Source organism: Dasypus novemcinctus, chromosome X (assembly GCF_030445035.2).
Source record: "Dasypus novemcinctus isolate mDasNov1 chromosome X, mDasNov1.1.hap2, whole genome shotgun sequence".
Taxonomy (NCBI): Eukaryota; Metazoa; Chordata; class Mammalia; order Cingulata; family Dasypodidae; genus Dasypus; species Dasypus novemcinctus.
In genome coordinates, this window is record NC_080704.1 from 67,895,569 (window position 1) to 67,913,073 (window position 17,505).

General features: G+C 39.9%; 1 protein-coding gene across 36 annotated transcripts in view; it reads right to left on the bottom strand.

Moving 5' to 3' along the window:
- ARHGEF9 (Cdc42 guanine nucleotide exchange factor 9) overlaps nucleotides 1-17,505 on the bottom strand; it is a 530,054-nt gene that overhangs the window by 396,098 nt on the left and 116,451 nt on the right. For 30 of the 36 annotated variants that reach the window (XM_071212901.1, XM_071212902.1, XM_058291384.2 and 27 more), the window contains one exon: nucleotides 16,036-16,215. The exons of the other annotated variants lie outside the window; for them this stretch is intronic. In XM_071212901.1, the coding sequence (XP_071069002.1) occupies nucleotides 16,036-16,215 (180 nt within the window). The remainder of the gene's footprint in view (nucleotides 1-16,035; nucleotides 16,216-17,505) is intronic. 36 annotated transcript variants of the gene reach the window in all.

Below are 17,505 nucleotides of genomic sequence, written 5' to 3' on the forward strand. Positions count from 1 at the left end.
AAATGTGACTATTCTAAACTTACCCTCATTTTTGAAAGGCAATCTTGCTAGGTATAAAATTCTTGGCTGGCAGTTTTTCTCTTGCAGTATCTAGGTGGAAACACCCAGGTCCTACAGTCATGCTGATAGCTCTGGTCTTGGATGCCTTGCCAGTGGACCCTACTTTGGAGTTTATAGTTCCGAGTGTGACAGAGTTGGACTCAGTTGTGACTTCTCTACACATGCCTTCTCTGTCCCTTATACTTGAATCTGTAGTTTGTGCTGGAGTTTGTAGGTGTACATCCAAGAGACTTGAATCTCCAGGGTTTCCATAAGCCAGTTGTGCCTAGAGCCTCAGCAAAGTTGAAACACCTACTCCCTGGTTCATTAGACTCACCCAGGACAACTAACAAAGAGGTGAGGAGGGGAAACCACCATACAAAGGAACTGAGAGAGTCTATAACTGCAAGCAAGAATGTCCCATTCATCAGCCATATGGGGTCAAGGCCCCATCTCAGTTAGACGTGCAGTGGGCAATACCATCCACAAATCTGCAGGATTGAGGTATAAAATATGGACTACAGTGGACTTACTGGTATTCTACTATAGACTTGTGGTGATTCCAACAATGGAGGAAATTATATTATTGATGTGGAGATAGTGGCCACTGGAGGTGCTGAACACGGAGAGAGAAAAAGAGGAGAAATATGGGAGCATTTTCAGGACTTGGAATTGTCCTGAATGACATTGCAATGACAGATACAAGACATGATATATCCTGCCATAACCTGCAGAATTGAGTGGGAGAGAGTTTAAACTAAAATGTAAACTATAATCCACACTTAGTGGCAATGCTCCAAAATGTGTTCATGAATTGCAATATTAATGAAAGAAGCTGTTCATGTGGGGAAGAGTGGGAGGTGTGTGGATTGGGGCATATGGGAATGTTTCTTATGTAACATTTTATGTAATCTAAGTATCTTTTTAAAAAATAAAATCTATATTTTAAAAAATGGTCTGCACGTTTGGGTCCTGAATCCCAACAAAGTTGCAACACCTACTCTCCAGTTCATTGGACTCATCCAGGACAACTAAAAAGGGTATGATGATGGACAATGACCACCCCAAGGAACAAAGAATTTCTGCAACTGCAAGCAAGATAGTCCTACCCACCTGCCCCATGGGATATAAGCCCCCTCTCAATTAGAGGCAGAGTGGGCATCACCAGCTTAGAATCTTCAGGATTGGGTCATGAATGATGGACTAGAATAGACTTACTCTTATTCTACTATAGACATTGTTATTTTAGCAAAGGAAGAACTTTTGTCATTGATGTGGAGGCAGTGGCCACCAGGGGTTCTTAAGGGAGGGAGAGGGGAACAAAGGTGTAATATGGAGGCATTTTCATGACATAAGAATTGTCCTAAATTACATTGCAATGATGGATACAAACAATTATATATCTTGTCATAAATTACAAAATTGTGTGGGACAGAGTTTAAACTATCATGTAAACTATAATCCACAGTTAGTGGCAATGCTCCAGTATGTGTTCACCAGTTGTAGCAAATGTACCACACCAATGAAGGATGTTGTTAATGTGGGAAAGTGTGGAAAGGGGAGGGAGTGGGGAATATGGGAATCCCTTACATTTTTTATGCAATATTTATGTAATTTAATGCATTAAAAAATAAATAAAATAAAATATATCATACTACTGCCATCTTGACTCCATGGTTTCTGGTGAGAAATCAGCACTTAATATTATTGGGTGTTCCTTGTATGTGATGTATCATTTTTCTCTTGTTACTCTTAGAATTCTTTGTCTTTGGATTTGATATTCTGATAAGTAAGTGTCTCAGAGCAGCTCTATTAGGATTTATTTGGATGGGAGTACTTTGTGAGTCTTGGACACAGATATCAATGTCCTTCAACAGGAGTGGGAAATTTTCAGCCATGATTTATTTAAATATTTCTTCTGCCCATTTTCCTTTCTCTTCTCCTTCTGGGATACCCATTAAATGTATGTTTCCACATCTCTTGCAATCATTTAATTCCTTGATACCCTGTTCAATTTTTCTCCATTCTTTCATCATCTGTTCTTTTGTATGTTCACTTTTGGAGGCCATGTCTTCAAGTTCACTGATCCTTTCTTCCACCTCTTCAGTTCTGATGTTATATGCCTTCAGTGTATTTTTTTTTAAATGGAATTGTTTTCTTTTTTTTTTTTTAATTTTTTTATTTTTATTGACTTTGTAATAATATTACATTAAAAATATATATGTGAGGTCCCATTCAACCCCACCCCCCCACCCCCCCCTCTCCCCCCCCCCCCCAACAACACTCGTTCCCATCATCATGACACATCCATTGGATTTGGTAAGTACATCTTTGGGCACCTCTGCACCTCATATACATTGGTTCACATCATGGCCCATACTCTCCTCTATTCCATCATGTAGGCCCTGTGAGGATTTACAATGTCCGGTGATTACCTCTGAAGCACCATCCAGGGCAGCTCCATGTCCCGAAGACGCCTCCACCTCTCATCTCTTCCTGCCTTTCCCCATACCCTTTGTCCATTATGTCCACTTTTCCCAATCCAATGCCACCTCTTCTATGTGGACACTGGATTGGTTGTGTCCATTGCACCTTTATGTCAAGAGGAGGCTCAGATTCCACCTGGATGCTGGATGCAATCCTCCCATTTTCAGTTGTAATCACTCTAGGCTCCATGGTGTGGTGGTTGTCCTTCTTCACCTCCATCTTAGCTGAGTGTGGTAAGTCCAATAAATCAGATTGTAGGTGCTGGAGTCTGTTGAGGCTCAGGACCTGGCTATCACATTGTCAGTCCAGAGATTCAAATCCCCTAAATATATCTTAAACCCCAACATTAACTGCACCTCCAGCACTTTTAACTTCACTTATCATGCCTTTCATTCTGATAAGATGTTATTTTTCTATGCATGTTTTCAAATTCTTCTGTGTACTCGCCCAGTGTCTTCTTAATATTCTTAATCTCTGTAGCCATCTCATTGAATTTATTAAGGAGATTTGTTTGAACATCTACGATTACCTGTTTCAACTCCTTTATGTTATCTGGAGGCATATCTTGTTTCTTTGACTGGGCATATCTTCCTGTTTTTTTAATGGATTGGTTTTTTTTTGTTGTTGTTGGTGTTTCAGCATCTGACTTCCTAGAAGTATTTGTTCTTAGTGCAGTTTCTCTCTTTAGTTTAGGGCTTTCTTTCTCTTTCTCCATTGCTTCTTGTGTAGTAGGTTGTAGTTGGTCCTGTTAGCTCTGGAGGCTGATGCTTTCTGCATTGCCCCAGGAACCAATAAAGTATCTCCCACCCTTGTCCTCTGCCAGGGGTAGGGAAAGAGTTGCAGTTGTGTGTAGTAATCCAAGCTTTGCAAGCCAAGATCTTCTGTAGTTGCCAGGAGAGGTTGATGAAGCTTCACAACCTTTCTTCTCCTGCTTGGGGTGGGGATGGAGTGCAATTGTGGGCAAAAAACTAAGTCTTGTGGGTCAAAACTGACTGCAGTTACCCAGGTAAACTGAAATAGCACCAGCCCCCGTCCTACCCTGCCAGGGGTGGGGATGGACTCTCAGGAGTGCCCCCAAATCTAATCCATGTGACTTTAAAGTGCCTCTAGTTGCCCTTAAAATCTGAGGGAATACCATTCCTTCTGCTCTTGAAGGGGTAGGGAAGAAAAAACAGGTGCCCAATAACCTAACCCATTTGGGCTGAAAGCATCTGCAGTTGCCCAGAGAGGCTGAGGAAACAGCTCCTCTTCTATCCTACTGGGGATTGGGGGTAGAGCCATAAGCAACAAACAGTCTAGTCAGTACAAGCTGAGTGTCTGGTTGCCCAGAGAGGCTGAGGAAACACCAGCCCTCTCTTATGCTTTTGGTGGATGGGGTGGAGACATAGGCCAAAAGTCCCTGCCATTGCCCAGAGAGGCTGAGGAAATATCAGCCCCTTCTTATCCTATTGGGGGAGGGTGGTGGAGTCACACATGTCTGACTATTCAGTCTGTGTAGGCTGAAAGTACCTGTACTTGCTCAGAGAGGCTAGGGAGACACTGCCTTCTTCTAGTCCTATTGAGGTTGGGAGTGGAGTCACAGGTGTCCAGTTCATGTATGCCTACAATACCTGCAGTTGCCTACATAGGCTGAGGAATCACCACTTCCTCTTATATATATGTGGGAGGAGGAGGAGGAAGGAGTTCCAAGTACCCAACAAACTAGTCCATGTGGGCCAAAATGCCTGCAGTTATTAAGAGAGGCTGAGGGAACACACTCCCTCTGCTACCCTACTGTGGGGGGGTGCAGGGGTGGAGCTACAGGTGTCTGAGTATCCCACCTGTGCTGGCAGAAAGCACTTGCAGTTGCCAGAGAGGCTGAAGAAACAACAGCTCCCTCCTATCATATGTCAATGTTGTGAAACAACATTCACAAATCAGTTTGTGAATATAGAAAACACCTGGGGTGGTGGACGTGCCCCAGTTGTTAGGGCATCCGTCCACACATGGGAGGTCCACAGTTCAAACCCCGGGCCTCCTTGACCCATGTGGAGCTGGCCCATGTGCAGTGCTGATGCACTCAAGGAGTGCTGAGCCACACAGAGGTGTCCCCCGCATAGGGCAGCCCCATGCTCAAGGAGTGCGCCCCGTACGGAAAGCTGCTCAGTGCAAAAGGAAGTGCAGCCTGCCCAGGAATGGTGCCGCACACACGGAGAGCTGACACAACAAGATGACGCAACAAAAAGAAACACAGATTCCCGTGCCACTGACAACAACAGAAGCGGACAAAGAAGATGCAGCAAATAGACACAGAGAACAGACAACCGGGGTGTGGGGGGAAGGGGAGAGAAATAAATGAATGAATGAATGAATGAATGAATGAATGAATGAATGAATGAATGAATAAATGAATAAATAAATAGAAGAAAACACCCACAGTTGCCCAGAGAATCCAAGGAAACACAGCTCCCCTCCTATCCTATTGGGGAGTGGGGGTGGATTCCCAGGCATCCAACTATTCAGTCTGTGCCAGCTAAAAGCACCTGCAGTTGCCTAGAAAGGCTGATGCAGGTCCTCCCAGTTTCCTCCCTGCTGGAGGTAAGGCTGGAGCCTAGGCTAGGGCTGCAATCCAAGCTGGATAGAAAGCAGCCAGTCCCCACCTGCACTGTGATTTTCAACCAGCCCTGCTTCCACTCATGCTGGGGGCAGAGTTAAAATGGTGGCTACTGGCCTCTTTCCAACTTGGAAAGATTCAAACATTAGCTGTTCTTAGGATTTTACTTTAGCAGATGAATTTGCTAATCAGTCGCTGAAGTCAGTGCCCAACTGACTCCCCTCCCATTTTTGGGAAATAGGGCTTCTCATTCCAGTCATGGAATAGCTTCTAAGGCTGCCAGTGGAGCATGCACATCAGCCTACTTACTGCAGATGGACAGTGTCTGCTTTCTCTTCTTTCATGGATGTTGCAGCCTGCTTTTCTGGTCTCCTGGGTCTCCCAAACAGGTGCTTTACATAACTCTGTGTTATTAGTAACTGCTCTTAAGATGAGTTTGCTCTTGGAGTTCCTTTATCTGCTGCCTTCTTCCGATTTATTCTGCTATAACTGATTTTGATCAGACTTTGTGCTTAACACTCCTACTAAATGTATTTAAGGCTTTGGGACACTGTGATGGAAGGAATATATTTTCAAGTGAAAAGAACATGTCTTTTGGGGTTCCAGAAGGTGGAGTCTGACATTTTAAACCTGGACGTACCCAGGCAATATGTTCTTATATTTAATCCATTACTGTGGGTGTAAAACTTTGTGGGTGGTTCTTAATCTTCTTACTGGAGGCCTTAATAAGAGAATAAACTTAAGATGAAGAGAGAGAGAAGGCTGGGAGCATGAAATGGAAACAATGAAACCTGGGGAGTAAGGAAAGACAAGCCAATTCTGCCATGAGAATTTTCATGTGACAAAGGAGTATAGGATTGTTGACACCTGGTCTTCAAGGAGAAAGTATCTCAATGAGGCCATCTTTGGATATCTCCATGGCTTCAAAACTGTAAGCTTGTAAACTAATAAGTTCTCATTGCGAAAACCAACCTGTTTCTGGTACATTGCATTTCTACAACCCAGCAGAATAAAACAGGTCACAACATAATTCTCAATAAACTTAAAAAGATTAAAACTATACAGAATATCCTCTCTGGTCATAATGGAGTAAAGCTGGACATCAATAATAGTGGAAAACCAGAAAATCCACAAATATACCGAAATTAATTAACATACTCAAACAGTGGGTCAAAGAAGAAATTGCAAGGGAAATCAGTAAATATGAGATAAAGGAAAAGAACACAACACATAAAAATTTAGGATAGAGTGAAGGGAAAGTGATGGGAAGGAAATTAGTAGCCCTAAATGCTTCCATTAAAAAAAAGAAAGCTAAAATCAGAGATCTAACTGTGCACCTGGAGGAAGTAGAAAAAGAACAAACTAATCTGGAAGCAGGTAGGAGGAAAGAAATAACAGATTAGAGCAAAAGTAAATGAAAATGAGAATAAAAAAACAGTAGAGATAATTAACAAAACCCAAAGTTGGTTCTTTGGAAAGATCAATAAAATTGACAACTCCATAGCTAGATGACAAAGAAAAAGGAGAGGAGATGCAAATAAATAAAATCAGAAATGAAAGGGGAGCATTACTACTGAACCCACAGGGGGAAAAAATGATCATAAGAGAATGCTTTGAACAAGTTACCAAAAAAAATTAGAAAACTTAGATGATGAATATACATTCCTAGAAATATACAACCAAGCTACAATGAAAAATCAACAGACCAATTAGAAGTGAAGATATTGAATCAGTCATCGAAAATCTTCAAACAAAGAAAAGCCCAGGACCATATGGCTTCATAGGTTAATCTCTCAGTCATTCCAGGAAGAATTAATACCAACCCTGCTCATATTCTTCCAAAAAATTTGAACAACAGGGAACACAAATTAAGTCACTCTATGAGGTCAACTTCACCCTAATATCAAAGCCAAATAAAGATACTATAAAAAAAGAAACACGCAGACCAATTTCTTTTATGACTATAGATGTAAAAATCCATAGCCAAATACTGGCAAATTGAATCCAATAACACATTTAAAAATTATACACTATGAACAAATTGATCATAGTGCAGGTATGAAAAAGTGGTACAGCACAAGAGAAACAATTAATGTAATACATCACATTAAAAAAACAAAAGGGAGAAGAGGGGCAAGATGGCATCAGTGTCAGTGCAACCACATCATCTCTCCTACAAAAAAATGGCTGAGTGGGGACATAATCCTGACTCAGTGAGCTGTATTGGGAACCCACAAAGCAGGAGACTTTTGGACATTGATCTGGAGAAAGTGCAACAGAAACAGTGATTGCTCAAGGTAAAACTGGGCTTTTCTGGCTTATGGCTGGAGCTGTGGGAAGTCTAAGCCCTTCCCTTACGGCAGGTAGCTATGGCATTCCCCAAACCCAGCTGGTCACATGGCAGAGCTCCCCGACCCCCTCATTCCCTGAACCCATGATCTCTGAACCTGTGATCCCCAAACCCCACATTCCCCAAACCTACATTTCCAGAACCTGTGTTCCCCAAATGCCACATTCCCCAAACCCTGAACCCCAGCAATCCCTAGACACCACTAGTCTCAGACAAACTCCAAGAGTGGAAGGGTTCTGGTGAAGGGTGCAGAGGGGTCTGACGAGTGTGGGTTCAATTGTCTGGACCCCCCTATTTGAGCTCTGAGAAGCATACCAGCTGGCTTGAGGAGAAACCAGGAAGAGGGGATAGGCAAATCTGCAGAGGTAGCCTGAGTTACCTTAATACCCTGGGATAGGGAAAATTGGTCTGGGAGAAGGTGGAGTAAGGCAATTAATTAGCCTTGTGCAACCCACCTAAGGGAGGAGGACAGTAGGAAGTGCTTGTTAGGCTTCCGAGAGCATATTTAGGGTTTCCAGGAAAGTGTGGGTGCTCTCTCTGAAAGAGTCATTATTTTTTGTGGTGAGCTGGTTCACCAGGGTCCGATTTGAATCTCAGAGGGGAGCTCTCACACAGGCTTCCTGCTGCCCTGGGAGAGAAGGAAGTGAAGAAGGGAGAAAGGGGGAAGGACAGATTCTTAATCAGCTTATTCAATTGCAAAAAGTTTATCTTGCCCTGGGAAGGGAACTCTTTTTGAGAAGCATGTTGACCCAGAAGGAGGGTTTGGCTTAGTGGATGAGTTTCAGCCTTGAATGTGCCAGGTCTCTGGTTCAGTTCCTGGCTCCTCTTAAAGTAGTGAACCCCTGAAATATTAAATGTCTAGCTGATACTTTGAGACAGGGAAAACATAGACATTATCTTTGTATTAGCTTCCATTGGTTCTCTTATTCTTAAAAAAAAAAGTTTAGTTACATAATTTAACTTAGTTTACTCACTAAAACCCATTTCAAAATCTACAGTGAAAAAGCTGCACAGTAATTGATTGATGAACACCAGCAATCTGACAAGCTCCACTGGGGCTTAAGTGGGAAGTCTGTTTTTTCTTAATGTTTGGTTGACTCCTTGCTTGAGGGCTTGTCTTTTTCTTTGTTTGTTTTCTTGTCTTTCCTTCCTCTTTTTCCCCCCACATTCTTTTTTCCTATTAGGTGCTGTTGACTTGTTTCTTGTTTGCTGTGCTTCCTCGTCCTTGATTTCCTCTTATCTGATTGTACTGATTTTGGCTATCAATGCTATCTTTTTTCCTTTCTACATCTTTCTATCATCCACAGTCTGTTGTTGCTCTTACATCCCACCTCTCTTTGTTCAGCCCCCAATTTTTCTGGCTTTTTATTTCTAACTTCTATTCTGTTTTCTATCTTTTATTAACTCTATGTTATTGCCCTTTATTTTATCTTTCCCTCTCTCCTAATCACATTAGGCTTTTAATTCATATTATATTCTTCTCCATATTCAGTTTCCCATCTCTTTTTAGGTACTTCACTTTTTTATTCTTAAACTCTACACAGATTTAATGAGTTTAATATTCATTCTTTTTATTCGTATATGGTTCTTCTACTAAAATCTACTATCAATACTGCTATTATGCTCTTTCTTCTCTTACTTCCTTTGCTTTCCCAGGCTCTAATCATTTTCCTTCAAGGGAACCTAGACAAGAACAAGGAAATAGAATAAGAAGAACAAAGTGTCAAAGAGAAAACTTAACACACACATAAAAACAGCACATAAATAAAAACCAACACTAGACAGAGAAGTTAATCAACTGAACAAACCCATCAAGATAAAAAAATGACCAGACACCAACAAAAAATTACAAACCATACCAATAATCAGGAAGACATGGCCCAATCCAATGAACAAACTAAAAATCAGGAAGAGGAACAGAACATCTAACTACTAATCAGATCTCTTCAAACAAATATCATAGACCAACATAATGAAGTGAAGGAAGAGATTAAGGATATTCAGAAAACACTTGGAGAGCATACTGAAGAAATTGTAAACATACGCAAAAAGATAACAAATATGATGGTGATGAATGGCACAATCCAAGAAATAAAAAAAATACACTCTCAGCAATAAAGCAGATTTGAAGAGGCAGAGTAAAGAATTAGTGATGTGGAAGACAGTACATCTGACCTCAAACAGATAGTAGAATTGCTAGATAAAAACAGAAGAAAAACCCAGCAGGGACTTAGGGATTTGAATGACAACACTAAATGCAAGAACATATGCATTATAGGCACCCTAGAAGGAGAAGACAAGGGAAAGGGTACAGAAGTGGTGTTGGAGAAAATGATAGTTGAAAACTTCCCAAACCTATTAGAAGAGATTGATGTACACATGTCCAGGGAGTACAGTGCATCCCAAACAGTATAAATCCCAGCAGGCCTACTACAAGACATATACTTGTCAAATTATCCAATGCTCAAGAAAAAGAGAAAATGCTGACGGCAGCAAGAGCGAAGGAAACCATCACATACAAGGGAAGCTCAATAAGATTAAGTGCTGATTTCTCATCTGAACTCAGGGAGGCAAGAAAGCAGTGGTATAACATAGTTAAAGTAATAAAAGAAAAACATTTCCAGCCAAGAATATTCTATCCAGCAAAGCTGGCATTCAAAAATGACACAGAGTTCAAAATATTCACAGACAAACAGAAACTAAGAGAGTAAGCCAATAAGAAGCCTGCCCTTCAAGAAATACTAAAAGGAGTTCTGCAGGAAGAAAGAAAATAAACAGGAGAGACAGAGTTGGAGGAAAGTGTAAGCATAGTTAAAAACACAAAAAGAGAAATAAAAACAACATATGACATATACAAATCCAAAAAATATATGGCTAATATAAGTAATTCTCTGAGAGTACTAACACTCAATGTTAATGGATTAAACTCACTGACAGAGACACAGACTGGCAGAATGGGTAAGGAAATATGACCCATCCATATGCTGTCTAAAGAAATATACCTTAGACCCAGGGATTCAAGGAGGTTGAAAGTGAATGGCTGCACTGGATGGAACGTGGGAGAGTGTGGGTTATGATGTGGACCATTGACCATGAGGTGCAGCGATGCTCAGAGATGTATTCACCAAATGCAATGAATGTGTCATGATGATGGAGAAGAATGTTGTTATGGGGCAGTAGTGGGGTGAGGGGGGTGGGGGTTACATGGGAACCTCATATTTTTTGAATGTAATATTAAAAAAATGAATTTTAAAAAATAAATAAATAAACAAATAAATAAATAAAAAAGAAAGTGAACGGCTGAAAAAAATCTTATATGCAAACAATGGCCAAAAAAAGGGCAGGAGTAGCCATATTATACCTGAATCATTGCAAGATCATGTGGAACACTTCCATTTTCCCCCAGTTACACCCTCTTCTTAATATTCTATTCCTCTCTCCCCCTACCCTCAGGCCCACAGTGACCACCAAGCTTCACTACTTGAAGGACCAGATCATAGATACTTGCAATAATGCTGAGGGCTTGACAGAATAGTCTGTCCTCCTCCATTGGGAGCCATCCATGTTCTCAAGAGACACCCTCCCTTCTGTTTGAGAACATCAGGCCTCCCCAGGCTGGGAGCATAACACCTTCCTTTTTCATTATATGGGTCTCCACCCACTGACATAACACACTATGACATGATGAGCACTCACACACTCCCTAGAAGCCTGCCCCAGGTGCACCCTCTGTCAGATGTCCCCCATCAAACACCTTATACCAGTAAACCTTCCTTATTATATTTTCTAAAGAGTTTTCTCAACATTATAGTTTCAACCACATATGCGACAACCTCCCGTGTTCCCTTGCTCCCCCAATCTCCCATACTCACCTGCTCCCCCCCCAACTCTCCCCCCAATTCCTTAGACCATCTGACCCATCCTACCAACCCTAGCCCCCTCGAGCCTCCAAAGCCTGACCTAATAGTGTCCCTAAATTTTATAATGTAACATTTTGTGTGATCTGTGAATCTTTTAAAAATAGATAATAAATACATTTTAAAAAACAGAAAATTTCAAGTATTGGAGAGGATGTGGAGAAATAGAAACACTCATTGACACTAGGAATGTAAAAAGGTGCAGTCGATGTGGAAGACAGTTTGACAGTTCTACAGGAAGCTAAGTATACAGTTACTGTATGACCTGACAATCCCCCTACTAGTTATATACACACAAGGACTTGAACCTTGAGGACATTATGCTGAGTGAAGTAAGCTAGACAAAAGAGGATAAATATTGTATGATTTCACTGATATGAACTAATCATAATAAGCAAATTCATGGAGTTAAAAACTAGGATATGAATATGTATTACCAGGGAATAGACTGGGTTTAGGGAATGGGGGAACTGGTGCTTAATTTGTACAGAATTTCCATTTATTTTTATTGTAAAGGTTTGGAAATGGGTGGTAGTGATGGTAGCACATTATTGTGAATGTAATTATCAGCACTTAATTACAATGGTGAATGTGGTTAAAAGAGGAAACTATACCATATATGCTAATAGAATCAAAATTAAAAGATAAAACATAGGTCTGTATATTACCATTAACTATATTTTATATATAAAATTTTGTAGCAAAAGCAAAGGCATACCATACAAATGCTATAGGCAAATAAAAAAAGATTATGGGATTTAGTTTTATGAGATTTGAATATAAGCAAGCATTTTTTTTCATTTTTTTAATTAACAAGGAGAACTCGATCATGTCATTTAACCAATCTGTACTCATTTATTCATCTTTTGGAACACTGGAAAAACAATTGAATTTGCTTTTAGGATTAAATAAGAGAAATATGCCTGAACAAGATTTTTTTCAAGCAATGCTTCCATAATTTGTTGAGTTGCCTTTTGCCTGTTATTTATTTTTTGAAGTTGACCTAAAGTTAAAAATAAAACATAGGACTGCATACAACAGTTAACCTTATGGTAAATGCTGGACTATAAATAATAGCACAAGTATAATATAGGAATGGTCTTTCATTAATTATAACAAATGTAAGACACCAATAAAGGGTGTTAATAATAGGATGGGATATGGTAAAAAATACACCTAATGTAAATTATGGAGGGCAGGGTACTAGTTTAATAATCTTTCATCAATTATAACAAAGGTAAATATGGTTAAGAGTATAGTAAAATTATAAAAATTGCTATAATCAGTTGTAACAAGTGTTCAACAGAAATGCAAGGTGTTATTGGTGGGGTGGTGTATGGGAATCCTGTATTTTATGTGTGATTCTTCTATAAACCCACAACTTCTCTAATAAAAAAAAGATACATTTAAGGAAATTAAAATTTAAGACAAACTGGAAGGAAACCTTTGCAAATTGCATATCTGACAAAGAACTTTTAACTATGTTAGTAGTACAATTATAATAATGTTCATTCATCAATTATAACACTAATGCAGTGTTAGTAATGGGACTAGCTATAAGGAAACTCACTTTTCTGCATATTTTTTGTAAATCTACGACTTCTCTAATAAAAATTATTAAAAAATAAAATAAAAATGTGGCAAAATAATGAATAAAATGGATAAAACATCATGATTATTTGGGGTTTATCCCAGCTATGCAGCATTCATTTAACGTATGAAAAATACTCTTTCCAAACTCATCATAAGGGCAGATGAAAGGATAAAATCACATGATAATTTCACTAGATCAATGATACTTATTAGTGTGGCAATTCAGTGGACACTTGACAATGTTGGTGACATTTTTGGTTCTCACAACTGGGGCAGGAGTGCTACTAGCACCTAATGGGTAGAGACTGGGGAAGCCAGTACACACCCTATAATGTACAGAACAGCCCCTAATTGAGAACCACTGTTCTACATCTTACTTTTGACACTCAATACTGTATTTGTGATATGTATGCATGTTACTATAAGATTCATATATCTAGTCTATTGTTTTTTGCTACATAATACCCCATAGTAAGCATCCTCTATGTTTTTCCATATCCCTGGTGAAAAATACCTAAATTGCTTCTGATAGCACTCCATAATATACAACACTGCCATATAATCAATAGACTTGTTACCTCATGGACCTTTGTGAGAATTTCTCTGGGATATATATTTATGAATGGAACTGTTGGATCATACTCATGCTTAACTTCAATAAATATTGCCCAGATGCTTTCAGGAATGGCTGAATCAGTTTACATACCATGTCAAAAGAATTAAAATAACAGGCCTGGGACTGTTATCCTTGGAAAGGCCTGTTTGCAGGATTGGCTCTTGACTGGCATCTGGGAACTTGAATTTCAAGAGGGTTCCCACCATTTCCTGACAAGAATGACTTACTGTGTCAAAATTATTATTAAAAACCATGTCCTTTGTGCTGAATACCTGATTTTCTTTTGTGAGTCTGGAATTATGATTTGCATCAGACTAGGGTGCCTATATTACTAGCCCACAATAATAACCCTGGACACTGTTGCAGGGGCAGGATGGTGGCAAATTAAGAGCTCCAAGGGTTAGCTCATCTTACAGTGAAGTTAGTAATCACCTTGATCTGGCTGGAGAACCTGTTTAGGGGGCCTGGGAGACCAGAACATCTGCAACATCCTTGGAAGGATGGAAAAAAGAGACTGCCCATCTGCAGTAATGATTTGTGAGTAGATCACTCCATGCCATGGAGGTTGGTACCCAATTCCCCATCAGTGGTACAAGACACCTTAGAAGCTATTCCCTGGCTGGAGTTGAAGGCTTCATGTCCCAAAAACAGGAGATGAAGAGGCATGTTAACAAGAAAAAGCGTGGGGGGAGCAGATGTAGCTCAAGTGGTTGAACATCTATTTTCCATGTACGAGGTCCTGGGTTTGATCCCTGGCACCTCCTAAAAACAAACAAAAAACAAATGAATGGAAAAAAAAAAAGATTGTTCTTCTCCAAGAAAGTACATTTTTAAAAATTTAGTAAATACTTTAGGATGCTAAGGTGGCTCAGTGGTTAAGCACTGGCTTTGAATATGCAAGGTCCCAGGTTCAATCCCCAGCCCTGGTACCTCAAAAAATAAATACAAAATATAAATTGATTTGGGTGCTAAAAATTTAGTAAATACTTTAAAGACATATTTTTGCCAGCTGCATTTCATTCTCCCTTATTAAAAAAGCAAGCTTCTGGTTAGGGTGATGGAAAAGTTGTTTCATCAATTGTACAGTGTTACCACAGTATTAGAAATTGTCAATAATAGGAAAAACTGCTAATGTGAGAGGGTGAGTATATAGGAACTCTGTACATTCTTCATGCTCTTTCTGTAAACCTACAGCCCATCTAATTAAAAAAATATTTAGGATCTATAATTGATTAATAATTTCAAAACATAAAGAGAGATTATTGAGATTTCTGGCTTTTATCCCAAATGGCTGCCTAAGAGACCTGTTCTTACCACACAGGCCCAACTTAAAACGATGGGAAAATAAATTCATATTAAGGATGAATTTATCCACTGAGTTTCTAATGAATTGGCAGGGGACAGGACAATATTTCACATGTGTTGCCATAGCTCATCACTGGGGTAAAATTAAGTGTGGCCTGTGTGACTATACCGAGAAAGAACTCTTGGAAGCTTGCACCTGATTTTCCTTTTGTTGATTTTGCCTTTTGTTGATTTTGTTCTGTGTCCTCTAACTATAATAAATCATAGACTGAATCCTGTGAGTCCTCCAAGTGAGACATTGAACCTGGGGGTGGTCCTATATCTTCTGACACATTCCATAAGCAAAGCAGGAGAATTTCTAAGAAGCCTTACTTTTAGCTGAACACTTTTGTGTGCCTTTTGAATTTTATATTATGTGTATGTATTACCCATTTAAAAATAAAATACTTTATAAAATGGGGGGGGGGGGAGGACAGCTGTCATAGTAAATAGATCACCTGTGACTGAGATCCAAAAGATATTAGAGAACCATATAGGTCAATACAGAGTGAAACCTCCTAACCCTCCAGATGAGAAAACTGGAGTCCAAAGAGGGTATAGGACTTGTCCAAAGTTACCCAATCAGTTAGACACAATACTCAAATTCTCAATTTCCTGTTTCCTGGTGTTCCTTATTCTAATTCACATAGCCCCTTTTCCTACACTTGTCATTTTCCCCATCCAAGAGCTCTCCCATAAAAAGCCTTGCAGTCACATCCTTTTCTTATGATCATGGTCCCTCTTAATTCTCAAATTTCTGAATTTGCCGTGCAGCCAATATATTCAGAACCCTTACTAAAACACTGGGTCCCAGGGAAACTGAAAGCAACAGGAATATAAAAAAAGAAGCTTAAAAATCCTACTAGTAATTTTCTGGAGAGGCAGAGGGGAAGGGAATGGTAAAGAGAGAGGGTTCCAGGCCAAATCACAGCACTTTCCCAAAACCTCAGATCCTATCAAGACGGTCAAAGTTATGGCAGAGAAAAATCCATCCCACATTACGGTGCAAAGCAGCTGATGAGGACCAGAACAACTCAGACACTCTTATTGTTTCTTAACCTCCCTTAAATCCCTGCCCCAAAGGGAAAGCACTTACATGCTCCAGGAAACAAGGTCCTATCTCACTGAGGTGGGGGTCATCATTATTATACTGTTTCTCCAGGTCTCTCACGAAGCCCATCTGAAACCTGTAGATGTCTTCAATGTTCCCAAAGATCACCTTCAGTTGTTCATCACTGAACATGTCCCTCCTCTTCCGGCACTGTTTCAGGTAGCCCTACAGACAAAGGAAAACCTAGACTGAGGATCTCTCCCACTCTTGCTGCCAGAGGACTTTACCACTTTCAAAACACTTGGGAGTTTCATTTCAGTTCCATGAGGTAGGCAGGGAATAATTTCCATTTTTCATAGGAGGAAACTGAAATTTAGAGAAGAAAGTTATTCTACCAAGATCACCCATTGAGTAATTAAGAAAACTGGACCACTAGAAAAGGTTTTCAGAATCCAGAGCTCAGGGCTTTGCCCACTGTTCTCTACATCAAGGCCTCCAAATTTCACAGGGCCTTTTCCCAAAGCTGGTTGAGCACAAACATTTCACTCGTCTTAGAAGCTACTGGCTTTGCTGGATGCATTCACATCTCAAAGTTCTATTACTTAGGGTATCAACCCAAGAACTCTTAATAACAATTGATGACAATTTCTTGACAGAGGACTGGTAGGGATAACTTCCCAAAATAGGACAAGAATTGGCAAAACCAAACCATTTCTTAAAGTGAATGTCTTTGCTATCCAAGGCAACTAATCAGTACAGAGTATTTCGATGAGCCTAGCCAACGAGCTCATGAGTGCCTGGGCATGTTGTTTCTAACAGTGTAGATTCCCAGGACATATTTGTGAATGAATGGATGAATTAATATCCTTAGCCATTGATGAAAGGGAAGAAAAGTTGGAAAAGATTCTTGTTCTGATAGGAGAGCACTGAGGTGACATAACCAGACTCAGGGCATGCTACAAGTCAGGGCAAAAAAGCCACAATCTAAATTGAGCTTTTGGTTCTGAACCTATGGTTGTGGATTTTTAACCAACTGTTGTTCTTATATTCCCTTTCTTTTAAAAGTGAAATGTGATTTTCTTAACACCTTTCTTAAGTGTTGAACCCTTAATGGGGAATGTTGTGTGACTGACTGTATTAGTCAGGGTCCTTTAAGGAAACAGGTCAGCTGTCTATGCAATGAACTCACTGGTGACTAAAGTCCATAAATGTTCTCATATTACAATTAGCTCAGTGCCTGCCTGACCAAACAACTGGGCACAATTACTTGGCCGAGTTGACACATTGGCCTCACCACACTGACTTACCACTTCTGGCTCTCTATCTCTTTGTCTCTCCTAACATAGCTGCCAATCAGATCATTTATTTGAGAATTCTTCAGAAAGACCCTTGTGCCTGGCTTCAGTGGTCTTCCTCAGTCTCTGCTGACATCTCATATGTTTTACCTCTTCCACCTTCTAATTCAACAGTTTTTAAATTAATAAACGGCCTGTTTGACACCTATTTAGCCATTGC